The following is a 17,103-nucleotide window of genomic DNA, read 5'->3' as shown; positions in this document are numbered from 1 at the left end:
TATTTTTGCAGTACCGTAGTCTAAACTGTAGGAAATATTTATTTCTGGCATTATCAATGTAAGAATTCTTCATTGCAGTGTTTTGTTCTGTTGAAAATTTGAAATATTTTTTCTTGGCATTGCAATTGGCTCCTTTAAAAAAAAAAAATGTATGGAATACATATGCCAAAATGCTTCATGATTTTGTATGGCATGACGCAAACAAACAATGTTCCATGTTCTCACTTTGCCATAAAATAACCAGCAATATTACTCTATAAATTATCCCTTTACCTCTCTTTTCTTGTTTAGATAATCTCTTACACTAAAGGCTCCATAAGTGTGGGGAGCTCCCAGTTTAAGGGCCGAGTTGGGTTCACCTCTAGCATGCCCTCTAGTGACGTGTCTCTGTACATCAACAACACCCGGGAGGCAGATTCTGGACGTTACCTCTGCCAAGTCATCATCCCAGATAACCCTGGCCTCACTGCTGAGCTCAGCCTGGATGTCAAAGGTCACACACAGACTACAACTCAAATATTTCACGATATGAACAATTTAGTGATACCTCCCTTCTCCCCACAGTGCCCCCTGCTGTCCCAAAGTGCACTTTATCAGGGAAACCCGTGCTGAAAGGAAACGTGACTCTGAGCTGCAAGTCCAGCAGCGGGAAGCCAATTCCAATGTATAAGTGGAAGAAAGCAAGCCCCACCTCTGAGGTCTTCTTCTCACCCATGCTCAGTGAGTGAACCCCACACAAACGTCCGTCCTGGTTTAGCGGCCAATTATCAATCAACGCGGTATTTGTCTCTTGGCGTCCCTACAAAGGTACAAAATCAATTGCAATTCTGAGGATTTCTGAACAGTTAACATTGGTCCATTGAATAAATTGAATTCCTTTGCGTTTATATCGTACAGTGCACAATATGAATAAATTAAATCCCTTTTTATATGACGTTTTAGATGAGAAGACGGGCACTCTGAAGCTGAGCAACCTGAGCAGTAACATGTCAGGGAAGTACGTGTGCACTGCCATCAATTCAGCCGGAACGGAAAGCTGCTTCATCAACCTGGAGATTTCCACAAGTATGTACAACACACTGTTACATCAACATCGTCATCACTAATGTCAGAAACACGCACGCTAAAAACCTTTGCAAACAGTTCGTCAAAGTAAATTTGCTTTTCTTTGTTTATACAAAAACACACATTTTAATACGTCAACCAATGAATCATTTGGCGTTCAAATCATGTCATTGTTGTGTGGTGTGATTTTCTCTGCAGCCAATAAAGTTGGGGTGATTGTTGGCGCCACTGTGGGCACAGTGGTTGGCGTCCTCTGCCTTTTACTCATTTTCGTGTTTTTCCTTAAGAGGAAGCGACGGGACAACGAAGACGACATGGCAAATGAGATCAAGTGAGTTGAATGACTGCTTCGAAATTGTCAATTGCATCAGTGCGGGATGGGGCTTTGGGATTTTCGTAGACTTGGGCGGTTTGCGTCACTGTGGGCGTGAACACAGCCGACTTGATTTGTCGTTATTCGATGGGGGAGTCAGCTGATTAGCTGGAATCCATGCAAGAGGTCTAAGCGTGCAAAATACGTTGATAAGGTGACCGCCACGGGCTGGATTTAGGGGCTACTGCTTTCTAAATGCCCGACGACGGAAAACCTTCCTTCACACCTGTGCGTCTTGTCCACAATTCAGAGAGGACGCTCAGGCTCCCAAACGTGTGTCCTGGGCCAAAAGTGGAATGGGTTCCGATATCATCTCAAAGAACGGCACCTTGTCCTCCATCGCCTCCAGCCCGCAACACAGAGAGCCCTCACACCAACAAAGCAACCACCACCACTTGCAGCAGTACCCTCAGCGCCCTCCATCCGACACGGCCTCCATCATCACAGCCACCGGCAGCACGGCCGGCTACCGTCCGTCGCGCCATCACGGAGCCTCCACCCCGACCCATTACAGCTACAACAACAACACCAGCCTAGCCCGTGAGCAGCCCGCCGTTTCTTCGGACGACAACACCAACGGGGGGTCTCAACCCAGACCGGAGCGGTACACCCAGCTGCCGCAGGCCCAGATGCTCCCACAGACTTATAGCCATCCTCAGTTGCAACTTCCGGCTCCACCGCCGCCACCGCTTCCCTCCTCCACACTGACAGGCTCCAACATTGCCCGTATGGGTGGCGTGCCCATTATGGTGCCTGCGCAGAACCAGGCTGGCTCTCTTGTCTAACAATAGCCATTACGTGCAAACGTATGCTGGTAACTGTGGAATAAGGTCCCTTTATGTTCCTGAAAAGGTTCACCTGGAGCTATTTTTAAGTGGAGAATTGAGAATTCAGGTAGTTCAACTTTGCAAGATTTTAGGACTCACTCCTTGTTTCAGGTATATATAAATATTTTCTTATATTCTTTACGCACTCTAGAGCTACATTGTTCAATTTTTTCTACCTTACAATTTTTACTTTTTGTTTTTTTTTTAAATTGTGTCATTCAGTTTCAACAGCTTTTATTTGTTACGCTTTCTTCCGATATTTGTTTTCTTTTTGCCTTTTGCTTATAAACATAATGAACTCTTAAGATAACTATCTTACACACATTTATTTAGCGTCCTGTAAACAGAGCACTATTTGGGGGTTGCTTAAATGTAACTTGACACATCTATGACTTCATGTTTGATTACTATTGTTGCTTCAAAGGTGCCACCTACAATTGTGAAGTGTTACTTTGCCAATAAGACATGTTTGTGAATCTAAATAAAATAGTGGTAGATGAACGAAAAAAGCCACACCGTTAAATGGAAAAACATCCGACACACAAATCTAGTAGGCGTCAAAACATTTCTCATTATTTACATTGCAGTAACATTGTCCAAAAGTCATTAACCTTAACATCATTTCAAAGTTATTTTTAAAAAAAATCTTAAATTGTATTGATTGAAGTTGCAAGTAGCACAAGTAATGTAAATATGCTATTTATTTCTTTTTTTTATGACAACAGTGAGCAAAGTGTGATATCTGCAGTAGTATGTGGGTATAAACTCAGATTACGTGTTAAGTTATTTTTGCCTTGAACACTGGATACTGAACCAAAGAAAAACAGTATGCATACGTTTCAGTCTTATAATGAATACAATGAATTTTGATCTGGTAAAAAAAAAAAAATCAATCTGTGCAGTGTTATATAAAATGAATTGTATTGTCATCACACTGGAGCAAAGAGTTATTGTTCTGATAAATGTTGGTTTGAAGATCAAGAAAAGCAAGATATTTTTCAAGGATATCAAAAATAGCCATTGTACGGAAGAACCCTTCTGAAAGTTAAAAAAAAAATCATAATAGCTGGATCTCAATTCTGTGGAGAAAAAAAAGTCTCATCGTTGCCTCATTTTTGATGAGAAAAATTAATTTGATTTTAAATACAGAGACAATTCATCAAGGACAGTATTTGAAAATGTAAACTGTGCATTATGAGCAACAGAAATTACTTAAAATATTTTATGTTTTTAATAAAATATATTATAATGTGCACCATAAATAAATACTCAATTTTTTTTTTTTTTTTTTATCAACCAAGACAGACGGACAACACTACTGTGGCCAAACTGGTGGCCGACCGTGTTTATTTCTACTGATGTTCTCAGTTTCAGACAGATGTGCACTTGTATTCTCCATAATCATGTTTATAAAAAAAAAAAGCTTTGTATAATATTTTCAATTAAAAAATGATCAAAAGTCGTGTGTGCGCGTGTCTGTGTGTGTGCACACGTGTCCGTGAAAGTGCATCGGTGCTTTTACTTTGTGAGCCTGCATCTTATCGACGATCTATGGTGAGGAAACTTTCAGGGTGAGCAATTTGACATCATTTCGTAAACCTCGCATGGCAAAGACAGCACAAAATGAGGGTAGCATGTTTATTAGAATTAGCAATTTAGCAATGTAAGATTTTACACCTTTCCTGGACAAGGTGACCTCGAGGGTCGATATCCAAGCTTAAATGTGGAACATGTCCATTTGAACTGATTCATACGGAATACACTGGCAGCCCGTCACTTCGGTGACTTTAAAAGAAAGTAGAAAAATCACTTTCTATCAAATGTTTGATACAAATGAAAAAAAAAAAAGATTTACAAAAATACTGTGCATTCACAGTGAAATAAAGAACAAGAAACAAGAATAATGCACTGCACCTGAATTGTTGCTTTGATCTCACGCCGCTACGGTGGTCAGAAAACAGTGCATGGCTTGTGTATTCAAATAAATTCCTTTGACTTAAAACAATACATGGAGTGTTGTCGTTTACGAATGCAATGTACTTGTAATGAATTATGAATTGAATAAATATGAACGGAATAGAATAAATATGAACAAAAACAGGAATAAGATGCAGCAACACCGTGTCATCGGTGTTGCGATCATTTATAGAGTGTCATGCTCCAAAAGTGAAGTCCTTTAAAAGAGGGGTCTGGCTGTCCCACTTTGACTATTTCAGTGGCTGGCTAAAGCATGGTTAAGTGCAAGAAGGGAGAAGATGAGCTCAGCAAGAAGCAATCATCAGAGGTGAGGTGAATACAATGATTTTGGATGGTGTGGAATAATGACCAACGGGGAGAAGGTGTCATGCTGCTCAGCCCAGCGGCAAAAGGAAAGGACGAGTGCCCAGTCGCACCGTTGCCCCTGGATGGTACGACGCTTTAGGTAGGACACAAGACTGCAGAAGTATGTTTCAGTTAGTCACCATGGATTGGATACATTCAACATAAATAAATGTACTCCTTCATTAAATTGATTACATACAATAAAATAATACATTTATTACTTTATTACTTTAATAATTACTTTGTAAGTAAATAAATAAAGTAATTATGAGTCATCATTACGTATTATATAATAATTACATAGTAATTATGGTGTAATTACTAAATACTTAATTAAAATGAGTAATGATTACTTAATTACATAAGATAAGGGAGCATTATTATATTTTTAAATGCATAGTATTTTTTTTTTTTGGACTGTGCAGATGTATACTAGTCATCGCATACAAGTTAGACGACAGTACGCAATTTGGACCGTAAATATTTACCTTTTAATATGTAGTCAGTTAGCAGTGTAGGCACCTTCTCGCTGTCTTCTTTCATGGCAAAAAGAACTACATGACAAAAAAAAAAGTTCAGCTTGAAATAAATACAAAAGAGTGATTTTGAATGTAGACATGTTCCTTTTTCACACTATTGTCGTTCTGACTTGAAACATACTTTTTGTGAGCATCTGCAGGTCATCGACAGATGGTGGGCTGCCTTTCTTCTCATATGGAATGACTGTGTTCAGATACTAGAAACAGCAGCAAGGCTCGCGGTTAATGCAGTTAGGATCGAAATCATTGAGTAAATAAGTCATTTTAAATCATCAAAATGAATGCATCTTGGTATGTAAGGTTAATTTTCGTCAATAAGTGAGATTTGCAAAGATTTTCAATCATCGAGAAATGGACACACTACCTGTTTCTCATTCCCTGTGCTTCCAAAAGTCTGCCTGATGCCCGTCTGCAGGATGTTAGATAGTCCCTCCATACTGAAGCGCTGCATGTCAAAAATCAATGCACACAAATCACAGACTAGTACATTGGAATAGCCTCGGTTAACTTTAACCGGACTCAAATCTCTTCAAAATATCATAGGCAGGATCTTTGAGTACAATCAAATGCACGCTGAGATTTACAGCATAATTGTCCAATACAAAGCCATCAATACTTTAAAGACTTCGGTAATGGTATTGTATACAGCACACACAGTCACTATAGCGGAGATGCTAGAGTGATGTTTTTGCTTTGCACAGCAGGAAAACCCATTAGGTTGTTTTCGAGCGCAGACTGGACCAGGTTGTTACTGTCTCCTGCATATAAAGATCATTCCAGGAAGATCCTTTAATGGCTAATGGGCCTGAGATCCATTAACAGACAGGAACGACGATTCATAGGCAGTGTGATTTCGCCCTAAGATAAACTAAGCATTTGCAATTTCTCTAGAGTTTGAACGCTAAATGAAAAAATATGGATGCATGTGAATGTTGAATAATACAGAATGAATCCAGATTTCTTTTTTTTTTGGTCGGACTTGGACCTTTTTTGGCTCTAGCAATCTAGAGTGGTTTGGATTCTATTTGACTGGCGGGACCTTTCATGTTCGCCTTGGTTGCTCTGAGTCCCGCTCTGCCCTTTTGTCACATGGTGTTCCACAAGGTTCTGTTTTGGGACCCTTGCTGTTTTCGTTATACTAACTGCCTCTAGATTCCATTTTACGAAATCTTTAAATTTCCTTCCATTGCTATGCAGATGGCAGTCTGATCTATGCCCCACTGAGAAAAAAAAATTATAATTATGTGAAAGTAATGGGCGGAAGAAGTAAAACTGTTTTTAAAATGACTAAAGTTGTAAGCTATTAAAGCATTCAAGCTGATGTCTTCATCTTACCTTGACAGGCATGCCTCCTGTCTTCTCCACGCGACCAGTGGTGCTCGTATTCCCCGTGTTCACAGACACCAGACCCACTCCACCCTGCAGGCTCAAAGCTTTGTCCCGGCGCCGGCGTTTGCTACTGTCTCGCTGCTCCTTCTGCCTGTTCTGCACCTCCATCAGGGCAGTGATGAACGTGTTCTTCACCTCTTTTTCAAACTCCAGCTCGTCGCGCCGCGCCAGCTGACTGACCAGTTCCTCGGAGTACTCTCGGATTGCGGCTTCAACGCGGTGCAGTAGTTCAACCAGCGCGGAGCTGGGCATCAGACTCAAGCCTACAGAAGTGGGAGATGTGAGGGGAAAGGAGGATTTTCTTTTTTTTTTGTGCACTCTACAGAAATCAAACGCTAGAGCGAAGCAAAATTGATTCTGAACTGGACCTTGATTTACAAGCTGCATGAGGAACCGCATTTCAGTGACCAACGGCACAAAATGAACAATGAGCAGCCTGCCTGGCCTGTTTCCCGTGCTTTTTGTTCATCCGCGTATTGCCTCAATTCAGCTTTGCCAACCCCTCTTATGCGACAGATATTTTTGAAGCCATGTCTCAAGTTCAGAGTGGAGAGTTTGAGAAACTTTATAGAAAAATTGTAATTTTATTAGATTTTATAAGTGTAGGTGAATGCTCAGCAATTTTTTTTTTATAGTGAAACAAAATGAAACTATTAACTAAAAAACAAAAAATGAAAGAAAAAATTGTTAACAAAATAAAATAAAAAAATGACAAACTAAATAAAACGTGTTTATAAAACTAACTAAATCTAACTATAATTATAATAAAAATGTCCTTCGTGTTAATCTTTATCAATATTATATTATAAATGAGCGTTTCGGTTCATTTTGAATTTATTTATTTATTTATTTATTGATTTATTTATTTATTTATGGGTTTTCTAAACTAAAACTAACACTAAAACTAATGAAAACAAAACTAAAAAATTCCCCAAAAAAATCAAAACTAACAAACCGGCACTAAAATATAAATGAAACAAATTGAAATAAGAAAAGTCTAAACTAAATGGAAACTAACAATAATGAAAAATCGCAAATTCTTCTAACCCAGATGCTTTGTAAGTCCACGTAAAGTTGACAACGCTGGTGCTACCTTCATAAGAGCAGTTGTTGTTGGATGCCTGGGACAGTTGTCGAATCTCCTCCAGCAGCGAAGGGTGAGTCCTGGAGGAGCAACGGCTGCTCTCCTCCTCATCCTCTTCTTCAGTTTCGCCAGGGTCAGGGGAGTTTTCCATCATCTCTGCTATCTCCTCAATGACCTTGGAGAAATACAGAAGTTTGCGATTAATAGTCCATTGGTTCAGTTTGCTCTTTATTTTGTAAATTATTTGTCTGCTGGTAGAGATGGGTAAACGAAGCTTCAAATCTGCTTCATGAAGCAGTTGTAGTATTTTCAGACTCCAGTAGATGGCACTCTCTGGAGAAACGGCGGAAAATAATTAAATCTGTTCCAAAAGAGGCCGGCCCACCAGGCATTTGCCCTGGAAGCTTGATGGCCAGTCCAGCCCTTACTGCATGCCTCAAAAGGTTGCGCCAAAAAATATATTGGGCAAACTGGGTGATTATGAAAAAAATGATCATTTTGATTATTTAGATTTTACATTGATGAATTGAATGCAGCAAAAGTAGACTGACCTGATCCGCTGTGATGAGAGGCTCTTCGTTCAGACAGTTGGCGTTGTCATTCTTTTCATTCATTTCCTCCTCCTCCTTTTCGTGGATCTGGAGAAGAAGAGAGCAAATACAAGAGACGGGTTGTGAAGAAATAAAACGTAACATATTTTATTTAAAACATATTAATATTTAATTAATACGTATATTTGACTTTCATTAAAAAATATTTATTAAAGTATAAATGGTTAACGTATTAATATTTAACAGCCATAAGTCCATAATTACAATATCCACAAAAACAAAAAATACACAAGACAAAGAAAAAATATTACAAATATGTCTGATTGGTTTGAGTCGCCGTAAATGTGAGCGTCAGTGACATGCACTTACCTCTTTGTCAGAAAGATTTCCGTTGAATCCCTCTGAGTCGGCACCGTCCCATGCAGCGATGTAATTGTCAGTTAGAGCATCCCACACACTGCAAGGTAACAGAAATAATCACGTGAAAAAAGGTCCTTTCAGGTAGCACAAAACTTGTTAAAAGGGTTACATCCAGTTTGAACACGAAAGCCGATATTTCAAGCTGCTGTGTCGACACATGATTAAACTAGACCGTTACATAACAGGATTAGACTAGTTTGGATTAGTTTAGCAGGATGCTTTCTGCTTGGTTAAAGTCTTTCGATTTAGCTCGGTTTTTTTTGGAGCACACTCGCTCAATAGTCAACATTTAACATTTGCATTTGAGCAGAGCTGTGGGCTGCAAGCGAACAAAGCACATGAATAAAATAAACATTGCAACATTTACAGAAATTGAATGCTGAGGAGAAATGCACCCAGAGTCGCTCACATGAAACAGTGCCGTGGTTTCTGCAGCCCAGTGAGGAGGAATGACATAAACTGGGAGAGAAAAAGCCTTTGTTTCAGAGCTGTCCCGTTTTTTTTTTTTTTTTTCTTCCTCCGCTGAGAGGCTGTCTCAGGACTTGCTTGGCGCTGCCCACGCTCGGCTCGGTCACACAGTGGACATTATTCAACTCATGACGGAGTCTGGAAGCATGGTGGCATGCACCACCGCATAAAAAGATGACATTTTTTTAGCACAGTAGTTTGAGAGGATTTATCACGCAATTATATTGTACCTTCGTAGTGCGGGTTTGCGGTCCTGTTTTTTCACAGATTTTTTTTTTTTTTGTTCAGTTAATAATTTTGCGGTCACAATTTTTTTTATATACAGCATTTGATGTAATTTCACATTTGACCAGTAGATGGCAGCACACTTGTTTAATTAGAGAGGTTGTAAAAACATGAAGTACTGTATTTCAGCACAGTACAGCAGTGAAAATTATTGAATGTAATCCGCTGTAAAGATGCACGTGATGGCTGTTGCTTCATTTTATACTGTGAAGTACCAGTTTGAGCAGGATTATTGATGTATATTATGAGATGACTTAATAACTTTGGGGAAAAAAAAAACCGCATTGTTCCTGTAAAGTCTAAACACATAGAGGGATAAGTACACTCTTTGGACCTTATTTTGGAGTTATACATTGCTCCTGTGTTTAAATATGTTTGGATTTACAAAGAACTTGAGAAAATGAAATGCTGTAAATGCTATAAAACATTAAATATGAGTATTTAAATAAGGTAGTTCTATATTGCGGATTTCACTCATCGTACGGCTGGTCTGGAACTTAATCCCGGTGAGGGAGGTGAATTAATAACAATTAAATAGGATGTAAAAACTTCAAAAGTTTGTGTATCATTATTTAATGCTTCAATTCAATTGTGCTGCTCCTGGTATGATATATGCCTTGGCCACCAGGGGCAGTATAATACATGCGGACACAAACTTCACGACTACTATGATTCAGTAAACTGCTGTTGTACTAGTCATATTTTGCAGAGGATAAAGTATACAGTATGAGGGTGAGTAAAGTGATATTGTCTGTCTATATGTGTTGCGCCACTCTTTTTGTTCAAATATGAGTTGCATAAAGGATTATGGCAATTTTCTGTTATGTGTTAGCATTAAGTTATTTGGTCATATTTTTTGACAATAAATTTCAATTGGTTGTGATATTACAAGCTTGAAGTATTTCAAGGCACCACTATGTTACTATTCATAAGGAAGCATTTGGTAACTTAAAAAACATTCATGAAAAATAAGACGTCTAAAGTATTACAACTTAACATTTGCAATGACACCAGTAGGGCCGAGTCATTTGGAGAGTAGGAAAAGGGATGTCACGTGACAAAGCCACCCTGCTGTGTTTGCTGGCCTACTGCCACTAAAAAAAAATAAAAAAATATCGTTCTGTTTCCAGCCTGCTTGTCAGGCTCACTCATATCTGTGTTTCTAATCACGCATCTGCAAGGATTAATGCCAAAATCTGCAGCTCGGACTTTTCAACCCGACAGCTGATTTAACTTGATTATTTCACATCATCTTCCCGCTTTGGAGTCTGTTCACAACAGGCCGTGGATACATAACAACATTCTGAACAATAAAAATACATTTTGTGAAATTGGTGGAAAATGCTCTCATCTGAGCTCTGTTTGTGAACTGAATAATAAGTCACTTCCGTTTAAAAATATCACGGCATTTCTTTTTTTTTTCTTGTGCCCACAACAAGGCTATTTTTAACCCGAATCCACAGAGTGTGACGACGCATGCTCGCGGCAGGGTGAGGATGTGACACGAACAGACACAACGAGCCAAAGACAAGGAAAGCACACAACAGTGCACACTGAATATTTCAGCATGTCGACTTACAGCGAAGTGGACGAGGTTGGGTTTAACACTTCGGACTTGACTTTCTGATTAGAATTTTAGAGCAGTAATAAACTTATTATAACATCATACATAATCTTGCTGATCATGGTTAATTTAGCGATTGTAGTTCTACTGTCACTGTATAAATTCAATGCAAAAATGGTGCGGTGTTTAAGATGCTCAAGGACGTGGCTGGGAACTTAAAGGTCAAAAGATCAAGACCTGCCCCAGGTTATCTATTTCACAATTGCATGCTTATCAAGTACTGTGCATGCATAAGTGCACAAGTAGAACAGTCTCCAAAAAAATGTACAGGTTGGAGAAAAAACAAAAGTATGTAATATAGTTGCTGAAATCGCTACGAAATATGGAAAATTCACCATTACTTCCATGAACTGTAATTTCCCACTTTCTAGTTTTGTTTTTCAAACACTCTGAGCAGAGGTGTTGTTTCCAGAACTCACACTGTTAGAGATGACAACCCCCTGTGGGGATATTTGCATTTTGTTGCTGTGAAAAACACTGTCAACATTTTTATTTCAGTTTTTTTTTATTTTTATATGAATGAGATTTCTGCATTACAGACATCCCATAACATGAAATGTTTTGAAGAATTCGGGGTGCCTTTAAGCGGCCAATCAGATTCTCATTCCTGTCTCCCCGTTTTAGATACCACTGTCTTTTTTATGTTTCTCTTGGATGGATTAAAACTGTAAAATGAATTTAAAAAAAAATATTCCAAACTATTCCATCTTAAGATAAAAAAAACAAAACAAATTTTGGCATCTCTAGCTTTTGGAAATTTTAAAGGGACAGTGTGTTGAATTTAGTGCCATCTAGTGGTGAACTAATAAAATGCGACAGCCCAAGATTAAAGCACATACAATTTGAAGACCCGCGTTTATATATATAAAAACAGTGTATGTTGATAGGATATATATTAATGAATATTATTGAAATTACGTGTTTTTTAATGATTCATTTTGAAGAATTAAAACATTCCACACACTATCCTTTTAATTAACAGTGTCAGCATACTGGTGATGAAACTCTGAAGATGAACTCTGTAAAATGTAACTTTAAATGAAGCGCTTGGCAGCCACAAGAAACTAAACGTTTGTGCAAAACAAACCACATGATATTCAGAGTGGTCACTCACTCTTCATCCTGCAGCCGCTCCTCATCCTCTTGGTTTTGGGACTGGTTGCGTATCGGCGCTAGGCCCTCGGTCTTGGTGTTGTAATTGTGGAAGCAGACGTTGAGTTTCTCATCAAACTCGTTGACCAGATCCTCCATCGACTTGAAGCTCATCATCTCCGAAAAGTTCTCCAGCTCAGAGAAGTCCTCTCGGGTGATGGAGACCAGCGGGACGGCGGTGGTGGTGTACGAGGTGTGGTTGAGCGCCGGGTGGTCAAACTCATCCATGCGGCAAGGCCGGAGGTCCTCAAACTCCTCATCCAAACACACAAGAGGGGCTTCCATGGTATCCCCTTTTGGGTCAGTTTCTGAGCCCTGCGGAATAAAAGTAATTGAGATATTCTGTAGCAGTGTGCAAATGTCTGACGGTCCGTTGGGTTAGCTCACACGGGACTCAAATGAGGACAAGAGGGAAAGAAAACAGATGAATGGAAGGAATGAAAGGTGGCACATTGCTGAGAAACTAGATTGAGATCAACACGCCGTAACAGGAACTTGGGTCTCATATTACAATGGTATCAACTGAACCATTCATTCAGTGAATCATAATGACACCAAACAGGAAATAGGCTGCTAACTGACCACTAAATGGTCAAACTTGATTTTTGTCTCGTAGAGGTTTGCTGTCTTCACACTGGGTAATAAACCGTATTTTCCAGACTATTAGCCGCTAATTTTTTCCTCGATTTTGAACCATGCGGCTAACACAACAGTGCGGCTTTTCTGTTGATTTTTCTTTCACCAGTAGGGGCGCTATATAGTTGAGAAAATTCGCTAGTCTCAATTTTTTTTCTCTTGGGTCTGTTCTGTTTTAATTAGAAAATTTGTGGCCGTTTTAAAAGGCACTGTTTTAAAAATCTGTTTATGTACCTCTGTGCATTCACAGTGCAAAATCGTTCTGTACATGCAATTAATTTTTTTCAACATAGAAAACTGCAGCTTATAGTCTGGTGCCGCTTGTATTTTTTATTTTGTATTTTTTTCAAAAAGAGTAGTTGCGGCTTTTATGCGGGTGTGTCTTATAGTTTGGAAATTTGGGTACCATATCATATTCAGTTCATGATTATTTTATCATTTCTAGAACAACAACGCTAAGGTCTCTTGACGGTAGCGTACTGTACTGTATGTTTCCTAACGCATGTGACTTCATCTCTAATTTCGAGAGTGATGTAAAAGTTGTTTTGGACAGACTTCCATCAGCTCTCCTTTTTCACAATCCAAATTTTGTGTCAAACATTGACATAGCAATAGTCAAAATCAATGCAAAAATGAAAAGTGGATTCTTATTTTTTGTAAGGGTATTTAGTTTTACTTTGATGTGCCGTAACACAAAGCCATCGCATAATTGTGTCAGCGGTCCCCATCTGCTCACTTGACCAATACGCTCGAAGGATTTAGCGGACGTCTCCTAAATCACGTCTTTCCAAACCTAATGAGGAATGGCACGGTGTTGTGTTGTCTAGACAAAGAGGGAATGGAGGTGGATGGAGCAGAAGGGGACCGTGTCCCAAAGGGTATCCAATTAATTGGCTTGAGTGCTAAAGCGCAGTTAATGAAGAACCTTTACTTGAATTTAAAACGGTTGCGTTTCTGTAACATTATCATGTTACTTGTCAAAACAGAACATTCTAAGAAAGGATATTCATCAATTTTTAATTTTATTACACATATGTAGATAATTTTGGCTTTTTCATTATAGTTTTTGATTACGTTTTGGCTTTAGTTTTTCTTTTTTTTTTTTTTTTCGAATTCATCCATTATCTCAGTTAGTTTTAATTGTTTTTTAGAGCAAGTATTTTCAATGTTATTATTATTTATTTATTTTTTTTCTGAAAATGCTTCGTTTTAGTTGAGCTTTTAGCGGCTAGAGAGCAAGAGAGAGACAGTGAGAGAGTTTTTGAGCGCAACATAAAATGATCATTAAATAACAAAATGTCACTAATATCGTGTAATAAAGTAAACTACAATTCCCGAACAACTTTTGAATGTGTGACATTAATTGACAAAAAGATAAAAAAATACATTTTTGTGACAATTATTACTCGATTTAAGAACGTAAATGCTGGTTTCCGTTCATTTTGGGTTTTTAAAAAAAAAAAAAAAAAACGTTTTGATTTTATTAGCACTAATCAATTTTAGTTTTAGTTTTTTAATTAGTTTTTCTAAATTAGAATTCATTTTCGCCATACATTTAAGATACTCAGCAATTTCTGTTACCTTTCCAGCAGAATTCAATTGCGACATAAAAGCTCCCACAGGATATTCATTTTTTGAGAGGTGTTTTAAAACGACAAAACCAAAATTATGATGCACAATGTGTTTTTTTTTTCCAAATAAATCCGTTCTCATCAATTCGTTGAATCACAAGTTTACAACTTTATATTGCAACTAATGTCGAATGATTTTGCAAAATAATAAAATGGAGATTTATTTTCCTCAATATTGTGATTGCAATTATCAATACAATTTTTTTTATGCTTTTTAACGGACAAGCAGATTTATAATACATAAAATTATTTGGTCTTATGCATTACAGTAAAATTAGGTGAATAAAAATTATTTGTATTAAAGATGTTTATTTACTGTGAAAACTCAAAGTTGATAAAGCTTCAGCTTTCTTCTAGATCCTTCCCAATCGTACTGCTGCCATTCTGATTACAGGTCAATTTTAAAACAATAAATCAAACTTGTCCCACTTATTTATTGTACAGACGTGTTGAAAACGATGCATATGACGCACGTGTCCGAGCTATCACACCTCCAGCGTGTGCCTAGAATTCATATCAGCAGATTTCTATCTTTACAAAGAACGAATGTGATCTGGTGAGGTGATGCAGAGATGCCGCCACTTTTACAGATTGGGTTTCGATTTTAATGACAGCCGCTGTTTAACCTTAAAAATCATTATGTATCCGGTACATATGATGAGCACTTTTCACTTCAATATAATATAAATCAATGACCGCTTGTTGAAAAATGTCACATTGCAAATAGTGTTTCAATAATTCCGATGCTTTTCATAGTATACATGTACTCATATGAACATCCAAGATGGATTCCACTTGGAATCAGTATTCGGATGGGGGTGTAACTTCCAGCTAGTCATGGATGACAAGCAAGTGTATGTCATGAGCTCATCAGGGGGCGAAAACAACGCATGTGGGGGGAGGGAGAGAAGAGAAGCGAGAATTAAAGAATAAAAAGATAGAGGGCTTGATGGATACAAAGGAAGGATGATGATGTCGGATGAGAATCTCAGGCAAGGCCCGGTCATGGTCAAATGAAAAAGCAAGACTGATGATTACCTGCAGTGGATGTGATGTTGCTGTTTGATGGCAGGACCTTCCCAGGCAAGAACAGGCGGCGTCTCAGCCTCGCTTTGTTGCAAATCTCACTGACGCTACATTCAGCGAGACTGAAAGAGAGCGGAATCTCGATAGCGTCAAGCTCCGTCCGTATCCCTTCCCCTCACCCGTTTGCCCACAGCCACCCTTGTCTCTCCTCCCACACTCCCTTGTTTTCCCATCAATAGGCAGCCAGCCCAGCTCACGCAGCGCCTGCGCACCAAATATCCTCTGACGACATCAGCTCAGCCCCTCCCGCTGCGCTTTCCTTAGCAGCATCTCTCTCCCTTTGTCAGCTCCTCAATGCAAGCTTTCGTGGCCAAATATTAATGAGGAGGAGGGGAAGGAGTGGGAGGATTGAGGGGGGATGTTGATGCATGTTAAGGTGACACACCATACCTTCTGTCATCTTTCAGGATCACAATAATTACATGAAACAATTTTATTATATTTCTTTATTTGTGCGTGGATTAGCGGATTATGGTTTCACGCGCATAGAAAGGAAGGTTAAATATTCATTCTTATTTATTCTGTCATACCATAATTTATTAATTATTAATTTATTAATTTAAATTCCATTTGGCCAATTTTTTTTTCTAAGGATAGATAATCAGCTCGGCGATGAAAAATAATCTGTCTGCATCATTGTTCAATATCGTTATTTTATGAGTGAGAGTGAGCTTTTTAAAGGGCTCAGTTTAAAGATTGCAATCGCGCATCAGCAGATTATTGTCACTAGACTTGACATGAATGCGATTGACTGGATCACAAAAATCAAAAGGGCAAAATAACAGGACACAACAACATAAGGACTAGATTTGTCGGACAAGGCGCGACAGGCACGAGGACAACTAAAAGCGACACTGACGTCAACAACATCTGATATGGAAAATGAACTGACAAGAACTGAAACCAAACAGAGGACTAAATACAAAGAAATTGACGAGAAAACGAGGAGCACCTGGATGAGACACAAAGAGTTGGATGGGGCTGATTGGTTAACACTCGGGCGAACACAATAAACATGACGAGACAGAAGACACAGGAGCACAAAGGCAAAACCATGAAACTAAAGTCAAAAACCGAAACTAACAAAACAGATCATGACATATAAAGTGAATGCAACGCGTCCAGCAAAAAAATGTTGTGAAGTGCACCCAAAAAAAAAAAAGAAAAGGCACATGGGACAGTTTTCCCGGGAGTAAATATGGTTCCGCGTGTAGGAGCTCGTTTCATCATCACATATCGTCAAAGTTGCGAGGTGGGAGGAGGTGGAAATATTTTGTTTCTGTTCTGGTTGCTGCTCATTTGTACTTTGTTTTTTTGTGGGCTTATTTTCTATTTTTAAGACATATTTCTTCAAGTTTAGTTTTGCTTGTTTTGCCACCTTTGTTTGTACTTAGGCTACAATTTCGACAGTGTTGACATGTGAACGCTGCAAAACTGCGCGATGCTGAAGTTCAATAATTCTCTCCAATTGTTTCAACTGACATTTGTGGTGTTGGAGCAGTGAGTTCATGTCAATCCGTTTGGTGCAACAACTCATGTTCTTTTTAGATCTTTGGGGATCCAATCTGAAAGTAATTAACTTGCTATAACACACAAAAAAAAAAAATCATCTTCTCATGTTTGGAATGAGTGTATTTTAAAATCAAAATAC

At 38.6% G+C, this 17,103-nt stretch overlaps 2 protein-coding genes across 2 annotated transcripts in view; one reads left to right on the top strand and one right to left on the bottom strand.

Moving 5' to 3' along the window:
* The window catches only part of esama (endothelial cell adhesion molecule a), a 32,367-nt gene extending 28,633 nt beyond the window's left edge, over positions 1-3,734 (top strand). The window contains exons 3-7 of the mRNA XM_088280376.1: positions 292-493; positions 565-720; positions 943-1,065; positions 1,264-1,396; positions 1,689-3,734. Of these exons, the coding sequence (XP_088136502.1) occupies positions 292-493; positions 565-720; positions 943-1,065; positions 1,264-1,396; positions 1,689-2,223 (1,149 nt within the window). The 3' untranslated portion in view covers positions 2,224-3,734. The remainder of the gene's footprint in view (positions 1-291; positions 494-564; positions 721-942; positions 1,066-1,263; positions 1,397-1,688) is intronic.
* A 155-nt stretch (positions 3,735-3,889) lies between these two features.
* On the bottom strand, positions 3,890-15,636 carry fez1 (fasciculation and elongation protein zeta 1 (zygin I)). Its single transcript, XM_088280377.1, has 10 exons — positions 15,405-15,636; positions 12,062-12,414; positions 8,520-8,607; positions 8,151-8,237; positions 7,609-7,774; positions 6,462-6,778; positions 5,491-5,571; positions 5,248-5,323; positions 5,076-5,141; positions 3,890-4,700 (listed from the first exon to the last, which is right to left on the bottom strand). Exons 2-10 carry the CDS (start codon positions 12,382-12,384, stop codon positions 4,684-4,686), a joined length of 1,221 nt encoding a protein of 406 aa, XP_088136503.1. The 5' UTR covers positions 12,385-12,414; positions 15,405-15,636; the 3' UTR covers positions 3,890-4,683.
* Between the last annotated feature and the right edge of the window lie 1,467 nt (positions 15,637-17,103).

The sequence above is a fragment of the Idiotropiscis lumnitzeri genome, chromosome 17, assembly GCF_059441095.1.
Source record: "Idiotropiscis lumnitzeri isolate Australia: NSW breed Sydney's pygmy pipehorse chromosome 17, RoL_Ilum_1.0, whole genome shotgun sequence".
Taxonomy (NCBI): domain Eukaryota; kingdom Metazoa; phylum Chordata; class Actinopteri; order Syngnathiformes; family Syngnathidae; genus Idiotropiscis; species Idiotropiscis lumnitzeri.
Note: the sequence above shows the minus strand (reverse complement) of the source record. Positions and strands in the feature narration are given on the sequence as shown.